Source organism: Lepisosteus oculatus, chromosome 7, assembly GCF_040954835.1.
Source record: "Lepisosteus oculatus isolate fLepOcu1 chromosome 7, fLepOcu1.hap2, whole genome shotgun sequence".
Lineage (NCBI taxonomy): Eukaryota > Metazoa > Chordata > Actinopteri > Semionotiformes > Lepisosteidae > Lepisosteus > Lepisosteus oculatus.
In genome coordinates, this window is record NC_090702.1 from 40751865 (window position 1) to 40764006 (window position 12142).

Below are 12142 nucleotides of genomic sequence, written 5' to 3' on the forward strand. Positions count from 1 at the left end.
TCACGTCTGCATCTTATGCACTTCTCTTTCTTTCCATGCTACATGCATCTTCTGCCAAATTCCTTCAAAACTGTAGTTGAACTGATTTGTTAATAGCTCAGTGTTTGAAATCCGTGTCTGTGTTTTAGGGATTGTTTTGGGTGTATGATCTCCGACCAGCATTATCATTTCCTCAGTCACACGATTTAAAGTCAAAGTATTAAATATGTTAATATAAATGGTGTATAGTTTTATTGTGTGAGAAAATGGTGTTCAGTTAAACAGAAGCTCTTGAGGAGGTAAAATTCTAATATCACACTTCGGCTTCCCCATGCAGAACCCTTTCTTCCACTCCAACATCCACATTGCAGCAATTCCCTGCTCATCCTTCATAAGTGTGTGGTGGTGGTGAGGCGGGTTGTGACAGCACTCATCTCTGACCAGGACTACAATTTCCTCAGCCAGATGAGTTAAACCTAAAGAGTTTTGTACCTTATCTTTTTTATATTCATTGGCTTGTTTCATCATTAGAATCTGACCCAATGTAAGGACATTAGAGAACAGTTATTAATGAGAAGAGGTCGTTTGGACCATCTAGCCTTTATAGTAGTTAGTAGCCAACTGATTCAAGGATCCCATACATATATATTTTCAAAGAAGCCAAGGTATCGGCTTCAGCAATATGGTTGAGTAGCTTGCAACAAACTCTTAAAATCCTTTGTGTACTGTAAATAGTACCTCATCTTCTCAGTTTTAAATGGACTTCCAAATAGTCTCCAGAACACACGGGTGTCTAACAACACCAATAATTTGTATATCTTCTCTAGGCATACCTCATTCTGCACTTGCAAAGCCTTCTCCTCTGCTTGTTTTAGCTGGTCTCTAAGAGAATAAATCTCAGAGAAACCACCGTTCATACTTGTTGGTGTCATTGGTTTTCCGTCAAATGAGATATTCTTCTGAATGGACACATCCACCAGTCTGCAGTTTGTCCTTGGCTCTGTCATTGTCATGTAGCTGCCAGCCTTTCGCATTTCATATGGATCCTCAGTTCCCTCTCCAATGTCTTTTATGCCAGTTAAATGTTTCTCTTTTTCACTGTTCACTGTATCTTCTTTCAGTGCCAGATATACATCATTCGATCTGTGATGATGAAAAAGAGCTTTCTTTACATTCAGTATTTTACTGCATAGAGATGTGTAAGTTGTACATAATGGACTTACAACAAAACAATAAAATAAGTGATTTAAAATCATTTTGTGGACTATACGTAGAGTCAAAAATATAAAAAAAGGCATTTTTTTCCATAAAAGATTTTACAATTCAGGTTATGTCTCTAAATGGAATGTATATGACATATTCCTTGTTATTTTTGTTCCCCACAAAAAAGCATCAACAGCTTCTCAATTCCATGGATTGAAGTGTTTTAATTAGCATGCTGGGTAGACCACTGCCAGAAACATCAATATTTTAATCATGCCTAAGGGCAAAGCAGGGCCTTTGCAGCCAAATAGTGGATGCAAAGAGTTCAGACAACTTTTCTCAATCCTCACCCAGCTCTCTGCAGCTGCAACAGTTTCAGTTTCTCAAGAAGCTGTTTATTTTCATCCTTCAGAAACTCTGACTCAGCCTTCAGGCTCCGGCATTCCTCCCTCAGCGACTTCAGGTCACCTAAAATCAAGTCAAACAGCAAAGGGTTCAAACAGATCTCTACACTTTTCTTGTGCATCTAGGTGGGTATTACCTCAACATTTAAAAAACCTGTTGCATGTTATCATTATTAACAAAACTGTGCACCCTAAATGATGATAAGAATAAATTTATGCTATTTCAATTAAAATCTTTGTGTGAGACTATGAACTATGTTCAGATGGTATGTGTCAAACAGATCTACTCTTTATGACCCTAATATATTTATTAATATGATTGATTAATGCTCAATATGTTGCATCTTAACTGACAACTAAACTCTGTTAATTCGGTTAATTGTACTTGCAGAGTTTAAAATAGCTGTTTATATTGTAATATCATTTATTGGAGCCGCTAGCAAAGCAAGGGAGCACTCTTCACCACTGTACACCAATGGTCAGGCTGTAGAGATGGTGGAGAAGCTCCCAGGCACCTTCTCCATCACTGTGTGGTTTTGGCAATACTTCTGCCCAGAACAGGAAGCAGCTAGAAAGAATAGTGTATATCACCTTCAAACCTGTAGGAGGCCACCTTCCCTCTGTTGACTCATTCTACCTCTCTAGACTGAAACGTGACGCTCTAAAGATCTTCACTGAGTCCCCCAACCTGAATCTACCTGTTTTTCTTTCCTCCCGTCTGGTAGTCGGTTCAGGTCAATCAAGACGAGGTCTACTGGCACCTATTGTACAGTGCCTGCTAGCACCTACCTTTCATAACAGTACCTACCCTGAGGCTGTGAGATGCATAAACTCTGCACTTTAATTTTGATGTTTTTGAATGGCTCATTGGTATCCTACCAAGCCCCACCATTACTGATTTTTTACTGGTATGTATTTAGAATGATTTGTAAATGTGTTAGTGGATGCTACCTATTATCATCTTTATGTTGTATATTTGTTTTGTATGTCTTTAATTGTTTGAGCTCACCTAACCAAATTCCATGTAGCTGGTTGTTATGGAAATAAAGTATTGAATGTGAACTTGTTACTTTTAATCTCTTAATAGTTAAGCATTTTAAACATTGTAAAGTGGAAACAATATAAAACTGAGCCTTGACGTTGTTGTCCAGAACAATGCATAACATTAACATTGCATGCCAGGACGCTGGAAAATGAAGTTGTGGTCCTGAAATGTTGCTTGTCAAACAAAAGCTTACTACGTTTTAGGAAGGGTTTGAGTGTTATCTGTTCATTCTGGCCTAAAATGTAAAGTATGTAAAACTTTTACAACAGAAATAATTTTGTCTTTTATGAATATATGTGTAATTCTACTGTTACAATCTCTACAAGCCTGGAGTCAGTAAGCAGTGATGTGAGAAAGGTTCAGAAGACTTAATTATTCTGGGCTACAGCAAGCCTTCCATTACCTATTGTATACTCCTTGGAGCACAATCCCCGCTAGAGTCCGAACTGCTGCTCATCATAATGAAGGGCAGAACAACAAACAGGAGATTGCCAGCAGAGGCTCTACCGTCAGTAATGAAAGTCATATGACTGACATACCACTTTGAGTGCTATGCAAAGTGGCCAGGTTCAGCAAGAACTCTGAAATGCAGCTGGCCTATGCAAGTGGTGAAGATGGAAGGATACAGGAACCCACCATCCACTCACCATTTTCCCAGGAAAATCGAAAAAGAGTCATGTTCATCAGGAAGAGACATGCTCAGGCTGCCAGATGAACCTACTGTAAAACTCCCGAAGTACATTCAGAAAAGTTGGCCATTCTGTCTCCTTCCAGAGTAGGGATTGAAGTCTACCCACAATGTAATGCTGTCATCAGCATGCTAGACAGGAGGAATGATTTTGACTGGGTGATGTGCTGTGCTGGGTTTGCACTAGACATAATTTGCATTTACATCAGAGATTTCTGGCTCTGTCTCATCTGAACATGACCTTTTGCCATGTTTGCAACATCATTTTAATGTATTGCTGCAAACTGCATGCATGGTTTGAGATTGGTTTGTCAATCTGCCATACAGGCCAGCTTTGTGAAGTACCAAGGATATTATTGGCTCCTGAACATTTTCTCCCATCTCACCCACTGAACTCGATTTTCAAAGTCTCTGTTGATTCCACTTTATATTGATCAACTTCACTGTGAACAAAGGGACATTCTGTGTTTTTTTCATGTTTTATACCATTCTCTTGATCTTTGATTATCTAAAACAGTATCTCCAAGTTGTTTAAAAGAGACAGGAGTATTAATTCATAAATCATATAATCCACCATTTTTACACATTGCTTATATTCAACTCATAGTGTGACTTATCAAAGTAAGTTCTGGCACCTGAGCTGCTTTTGTGTCATAGTAAAGGTAGTGAATACTAGTTTTTTTTTTATTTTCATCTGTTTTTATCTGCTGAAATTTAACTTCTTTCACCCATAAAAGTGTTGCAAGATGAGCATGTTTTGCTTAAAATTTTCACTTTTTAAGTGAAGTATTTATATATACTGTATATATCATTTGTAATTCAGAGGGGTGAATACATTTGCAGTAATTTGCTATTTCTTCCAGGGTCTGCTAAGCCATCAAAACATTAATAAATCTAGCTTTTTAAATCTCATTATTTTGTTGTTAGGCATAACAAGAGTCAATAGCATTCTCCTGGAGCTGTGAAATATCTGATTTACACTCAGTAGTGTTTTCACGGTTGCAGTTTTTGACTGCAACTGAACAGATTAATTACATTCCTTAGATATTATCATTGCTTAAAATTGGTTCTATAAATATTGGGAAATATTTATAGAAACAAACTTTCTCAGATTATTCTTTAAACATTGCATCTACTTACTAAAGAAGTCCTTATGCAATACTGTCAGAATCACATTCTAGAGCTGTACAATCCATGCCATCTCATTTTTACCCTAATTCAATTCAATACCCACAAACAGTATATGTCAATAATATTATAGATCTGACCTTCGGAAAGTTTTAAGGAAACATTTCGATGTTTGCAGAGAAATTGCTTAATCATTGGTTTGCATCTTTGGATTTCTTTTCAAACATCAGTTTATTCTCCGAATGTTCATTACTGTAAAGCAGTCCAGTCCACTAGAAACCTGACCCGAAATTAGGTCTGTATCAATAGAAGATGAATGTGTTTGGATTAAATATGAACTAACTGTATGCAATTACAAAGAATGTGATCTAATTAAATAGTATGCAGCAACAGTATGAAGTAATAAAACAAAATGATAGTCAGAAATTATGGCTTAATCAGGAACCTCTTTCCAGTTGTACATCGTCACAAATATGATACCTACCACGTTTGGAGTCAATTGATTTTACAGTTCTTAAACAGCAGACACTTTCATAAGAGGCTGTGTTTTGCCATGCATGATCCATAGTAAGTGAGAAAATGATCAAAGCTAACTTGAGAGGTGCAAATCATAGGCAGCTTTTGTTCATGAAATCTGCCACATTTTGGTTAAATCAGTGTAGGAATTCTCAAAATAGTTTGTGTTGTGAGAATAAAACTGTGGTCATTCATTCATGATGTACAGTACACAGGAATGACATAAGATGTACTGCATAATAGTACGCTTACTAGAATGATATGTACTGTACATACTGTACCACATCTGGTGTTAATTGGCCAAATGTTTGTGATATGGGGCATGTAGCAACAACAAGGATATTCATCTACACAGGAATATTTTCACATACTGTATATTTATCCTGTTGGTACTAAAATTATACCCATTGGTTTTGAAGTTAATTGCCGAAATGGTTTTTGAGCAGGAACAGTTTGTGTAGTCTGCTGAACATATGTTTGTGTTCATGTACAGGTCTAAAACGTATTGCAGCTATCTTTGAGATGCAAATTTGAAAAAGCTTTGGCTGTGGTTGGTGCTGCCAAGTTTTAATTCAGTCTTCGCAGCCGTTCACAAAACGAATATCCTCAAACGGTTTTGATGGTTTTGGAATAAACAGGCCAAGTTGCCATCTTGGTTTTCTCAAGACCCCAGATTATTGTCTCAAAGTTAATATCATATCTGTGCCTGCTAACTTGCTTAGTTCAGGCAAAGTTGAAGCCTAATTTGCACACAACAGCGTTTTCCAGGGCTGTGGTTTTGGCTGTTCAACATAACTCTGAAACCTCTAGACTTACAGCACTCCAGTAATGGCGTTTCAGATCATCGGAGGTTTTCTGTGGATCGTTGTTTTTAGGGAGTCAGGGGCTCACCTTGTAGGGGCTCCACGTCCTCAGTCTTGGTTCCCACACCTTGACTTTTCATGTGAATCTCAGCTCGCAGGCTGGTGATCTCCAGTTCGTACTCCTGGGTGGTGGCATGCAGGCGCTGCAGCTCGGCCCTGAGGCGGCACAGCTCTTCCTGCAAGCTGGCAATGTCATTCTCCCGCTCGGCCGCCGCCTCCTCCGCAGCCTGCTGCAGGACCATGACCTCCTCCTGCGCAGCCCGCAGCTCCTCCTGTGCTTCTGACAGCTCGCTCTCCTTCTCTTCCTCCAGACTGTCCATCTCCTCCTGCACTGAACGCAGCTGGGCTGGGGGAGACAACGGGACCACCTCAAGATCCAGTAACTCTACGTGCACATTCAGCTATAAAACACATTTGAAAATGAATGGCTTGGTAAACGGTTCTGTTTTTTTTCATACTCCCGGAGCTATGTACTGTATGTGTGGCTCCTGTTGACCAGTCTGTGATTTGCTGTGTGATTAGTTTCTAACATGTCTACATGTTAGAACAATACAGCTAAAAGGCAATAAACTATTTTTCTCACATTAAGTTCTCACATTAAGAAGATGATCATTATATTGGCACCCTAGTTAACCAAGTTCAGGACACATTCCGAAGGCATTTATGCATATTGGAGACAGAGCATTGTTTGCTTGTCACACAAACATTTTACAAATACTGTACTTCCTGCAGCTGACATTTGTGTATACTGTATACATCTATTTTACCAGTCAAAATAAGAACTTAAGTTTTAAAATGATTTTTAAGGATCTAATTATATCAAGTCCTCTTTACTGTGACAAAAACAATAGTAATGGATGGCAGTTTGTATTGGAAACTTCCAACTACAGCCTTTGGCAAGATGTGCAGTACTTGAATTCTCTTCTTGGCATCCTTGCAATTACATCCTTAAACTTCTTGATAGTAGATACCAAAGTACAGCAAGTATTAGATTCAGTTCTTTTGTGGATTATTCTATAGCCACCCTCTTTCTTGTGGAGCTCTGTGACCTTAACTATCATGATGTGTGCTACTATTGAACGCCTTCCTTGTGTTACCTCCCTTCGTACCACAGGGCAAGAAGAAACTTTCGAAGGTCTGTATATAGTTCTGAAGATTTTCACTTCGATTTTGTTGGACTTCATTTAAAGAAATACTTAGTCTTGTGAAGAATTTCTGATAAATACTGTAAATCAATATTTTGTTTCTTCTGTTATTATGATTACTGTAGAATAGTTTTAAACACATTAACTAATTCTATTCTACATTATTTTTGTTTCCCATCTCATTGGCAGAACTGTATATAAAGTATACCTCTGCAAAGTGCTGATTTGGTTGTTAAAAGCTTTCTTTTATACAACAAATGGCAAGATACAGTCAACTCCATTTTTCACTTCTGGCCATGGTGTTATTTTGGTATTTACAGTCTTCACATTTAAAGTGTTTTTTGTAATTAATTAGAACACAGAAGGTAGACCTTCAAGCCTTATGTGTGAATCCCATAAAATGACAAACTGTCAATTTAATTGCAAACAATCAGCACTTCAGAAATCACATGTGATGAAATCTGTTTGCACAGATATCAGGAAAATATTATTTTCAACCTTTGCAAGCAAAGAAACAGCATATATATGAATATCAAACATTTAAAGTGAGTAATTCAAATGAAATTATTTTAAATTCATAGCTTTAAAAATACTTTTATAGATATTTTAGACACCATGCAGAATTCTAAAATCTTTGAAGCTATCTTTAATTTGTTCTATATTATAGATTTATACATTTTTATTAACATATCACACAGAAGACAGAACAATGTATTTCCACTCCTTCTTACATTTGTACTGGCTTGTATACTGTGAAGATGAAATCCAGGGCTTTGAAATAATGCTGTGATTGGTGTGAATGATTCCCCAAATCTTATATGACACCTTTCTGGCAACAGATTGAATCAGAACTCATGCAGTATTTAAACATTGCTTTTGCATAGTCGTATAACATTTGTGTGTTTTGTGCTGACTAGCTTGGTGGCTTGATTTGGTGTCTCAATAGAAAACATAAATGAAAACACTTCTGTGCTAATGCAATTACTATAATGATATTAATGTGGTGTCTAGTGCCAAACCCTTTGGCATGCAATGAACTAATCAAGAGAACACTTGCTGCTGAACTTCACCGGCTGGTTAATGTATTCAATATGAACCTGAAAAAAAACCTCACTTCCAATACAATACATTGTAGTTGTATTTTATTTTTACTTAGTTCATCAGTTGACTCCACAAGTAGCTTTTTTTACTTCAAGCAGCACGAAAGAGCTGATAGCACAATTCCAGTTGTATAAACGGAGCTCCTCACACTACAGTTTGAAATTTCTTTATACTATAATATCAATATACTGTACATTATATGTTTGTCTTGAAACTATACAGTTCATGATATAAATCAAAAACTTTATTCTATGATTTATCATATTGCCAGGATTCAGTCAGTATAAGAAGTGCAGAAGTCGATAAAAAAATATTCAATGAACTCAATTTATGTTACTTGACAATTTCATTTCACCTCTGAAATGAAAGTTTCTCATTTCACCTCTGACGGCCATGATCACACTGATCGCTCCGTCTGTGTTCTCAAAATAGGGTTTCTTAACTCCTATAGCAGAATTAGAAACTAAAATTATCCTGAAACTTCGTTCACACCTTCCCCATTCTCTCAACGACAGACTTGTTTTTTTTCTAATTCTCTCTATTCATTTGTAGGTTTTGTTTCACACCTCTCCTCACCTCTCTCGACCTCACACCACTTGATTGGCCACTCTGCCTCTCCCCTGCTCCCGCCTCCTCCTCTATCCAGGCTTTTGTTTTCCCATGCTATATTATCTTTGCTGACTGCCCCATCTTTCTTACACCCAAAGAAGGCTCCACAGCACGGAATAAACCTATCACTTTCATTTATACAGCTGAATAAGGCTCTCCCTCATAGTTGAGGATGATAGATGTCCATGGACCTGAAGATGTCTGATCAGGGCAATGTGGGATTCCAGTTGCAATCCAGTCATGGTTAACTCTCTTTCTTCCTTGTTTTGACAGCTTTGGTTCTCAAAGTGCTCTGCTCCTTCCCAGACATTCTTTCTCCATTTAGTTCAAGGGCCAAAGGTTGTAATCTTGCAGGAGTCTGGAGGAACAATATCAATGTTGCCTTTCTCTATGTTTGATTTCACTATTTAGTCTTCTGCCCTTCTCCGATGTGATTGCTTTGGGTTTTCTGGGAAAAGAGGGCCTTCTCTGTGAGCCTGAAATCTGACATCTAGACAACATCTAGGGAATACTGATGTTGCTGTATCTGTCCTCCCTCTGAATACATAAAATCTTCCATAAAAACCATTGCTGACGCACATCCAATCCATTTTAGTGAGTCTTGTTCATTGACTATGTTTTAACACCATACAGTATGGTATATGACACAACAGACAGATTTCAAACAGACTTCTCATCTATAAAATTTTAAGATTAATATATGGTTACGACACAGTACAGTGTTTCTTTGTTTATATATTATTTTCATGTGTTATATATCTTTTTATGCATCTTTGCCAGAGTAATATATCTTTTCTATGGCTGAGAACTCCTTAAATATGCATGTAGAGCAGCATGAAAAAATAATATCTTGGTGTCTTATTTTAGACTTCACACTTAAAGACTTAAAATCAATGAATACAAATGGACTATAATTTGGTATCATTACCTTGTAATCTCTGTATCTGTCTGGTGAAGGTCTCAGCCTGCTGTGCACTGGCCAGCCTTTCATCCTCCAGCAGCCCTGTTGGTTGGGAAATTGGAAATGATGCACTTAGAGGTGTCCTACACGGACACGGAGAACACTTTCTAACATTCATTTAGAAAAGTTTCAGAAACAAAAATCCATTTAGAATACAAAATATTATGTGAATCTGCCAAAAATTTCTGTAGACCTAAATTTCAATACTACTCAACAGTTTGCATGAGATGATGTGTTTTTCTGTAACATAGTTCTTAAATGTTTTTCCCATTTTGCATTGCCTTATAAAATGAAAGTCACAGTACATGAATATTTTGGATTTAGGCCATGTAAAAAACAATTGGCTTAGTGACCTTTTTTTTTGTTTCTGTTCTTTTGTTCTCCCCTTGTCTGACTTCAAGGCTACAGCATGTGACATTACTTTAAAAAACTCCTAAACATGTTTGTGAACAGTAAAAATCTACATTTTAAGTTTGTAGGTATCTCACTAAAACATTCCTGAGATTTATTTTACTATTAAAAGAAATTGAAAATCCCCTTTTTGGAAGTCATTTGGGATCTAAAATATTTACAAAATTGTAAAATGCATAGAGAAAGTGGACCTATGCAGACTTCATATCATTTTTATTTCTTTTAGTTTCCTCTTTTAAAATACATGCAATTCTAGGGACAAACAGTCGTGCTTCTTTTTAAAACTCTGGACACAGAGAAGCCTTTATTTTTGTGGAGTGACAGTATGTGCTGAAAGGAGGTGACCCACTGCAGTCCAGCAAGCTGTGACTCAGCAAGAATTAAAATGGCAGCCTTGGAGCTACTCTGAAATGATACCGTGGGCGCAGAGATCCGAGCAGCTGAGCATTCCCTGAGAGAGCCCAGCAGTGATGTCACAATAGAGTCTTAAACAGCTGTCTACACAATGTATGCACTGGGACTGCAGCTGTCAGATGTGGGAGCATGTAAAGTTTAACTCACCTTCCCCTGTACAAACTGCTCTCAAGTGCAGCAGGCAAATGAATCCTACTACACATTTTACTTAATTTACACGACAGAAACCTATTGTTGTTGACAGATTCTAAATGGATGCCCATCTTTAGAATATTGTGTGCCACATTGTGTGTGGGGTTTTGTGTTTTGGTCACCACGTCACAAAACAAATATTACTGTTATTAAAGGAAAGCCCTACAATAAGGCTAAAAGAAACCTTCGGAGTTCTAAACAAAGACCATTACAAGGCAGTCTGACCAAAGTATTCAAAATCCTATCAATTACTGTACATACTGAACATGAAGGGAAACTAGGTTGAAATGCATATATAACTTAGAAGAGGATGCACTTCTTTACACAAAGAGTTAGAACATACTGTAAGAAACGTTACAAACAAGAAGAGGTATTCTATATATAAATATAAATCAATTTATACTGTATATTAATTCTCTAAAAGTATCAGTTGTCTTTCCTACCTTGCAATTCATTGAAGCTCTCCTCATGTTTCTGGGAGAGTTCTTTTGCCTCCTCTAGCTCATTCAGCAGCTGAAGAACCTGGGACCTTAGCTCTTCCAACTCCTGCTCTTCGGATATAAGTTCCTCACCATAGTCTCCTCCTGCCTTCAGGTTCCTTTTTTCTTTCTCATCCATCGCTTCTTTCTCCTCTTTTCCCTCCATTTCCTTTTGTGCTTTGCTGTCGTTGACTGCTGTCCCCTCTTCTTCCTCCTTAACCCCTGCCACCTCTTTCTCTTCTTCCTTGTTATTAATTTTCTTCACCTCTTTCTCCATAGCAGTCATGTCCTCCTGCCCAGGTCTATCAGGCCTCTCATCGCAGGCGTCCTCTTTGTTCAGAAAGAAGTTGAAAAATGGTTAGCCACCACTGAAGGAAAGAGGCCACAGTTCCATCGTCATGTTAAGATCTATATAAGTCTTCTTTATTTACAAATGGACGTGGATTTTACACTACCAGTATAATACAGTAAGACAATAGGGGGTGTTGGTTTTTCTAGTCATCAGAAGTTCATACAGTATTAGCCTTTCTTTTGATGTCATGCCTTCCATCTTTGGAATTCTCTCAGTTTACAGTGATTAATCCTTTACTGCACAGGAAAAATGAAAAACAGCCACTTATTTTTTTAAAATGCTGCAACCACCACAGATCCTGGCAGAAGGGTTAGACTCTGACAAGCCTATAGAAAGTTGCAGAAGTCTTCACTCATGTTTTACTTTAAGAGCCAGCTTATCAACTAAAACTAGAGAAGATTCATTTATGCACCATTCCCCCGATGCAGCTACCAAATTCCCTTCATGAAACTCCGTGGAACAAAATCTGAACAATTTGCTCCAACTCATATTAGAATTAAAATGTTTGTATTTTTGTTCTCTTCAGAATATTACTCATATGCATTAATGTCTTTTCTAATCTAAGTAAGAAAAAGCAAATGTGCAACTTTGATTTTTCAAGCATGATTTTTAGAAGGCATCGTTTTCTGGTGGATTGAAAATATGTGCTTAC

At 37.5% G+C, this 12142-nt stretch overlaps 1 protein-coding gene across 5 annotated transcripts in view; it reads right to left on the reverse strand.

Moving 5' to 3' along the window:
* Positions 1 to 12142, reverse strand: part of ccdc136b (coiled-coil domain containing 136b) — a 41983-nt gene that overhangs the window by 12122 nt on the left and 17719 nt on the right. For all 5 annotated transcript variants that reach the window (XM_069192498.1, XM_015352437.2, XM_069192497.1 and 2 more), the window contains 5 exons: positions 11103 to 11468; positions 9610 to 9684; positions 5855 to 6172; positions 1533 to 1650; positions 813 to 1122 (listed from right to left, as the gene is read on the reverse strand). In XM_069192498.1, the coding sequence (XP_069048599.1) occupies positions 813 to 1122; positions 1533 to 1650; positions 5855 to 6172; positions 9610 to 9684; positions 11103 to 11468 (1187 nt within the window). The remainder of the gene's footprint in view (positions 1 to 812; positions 1123 to 1532; positions 1651 to 5854; positions 6173 to 9609; positions 9685 to 11102; positions 11469 to 12142) is intronic.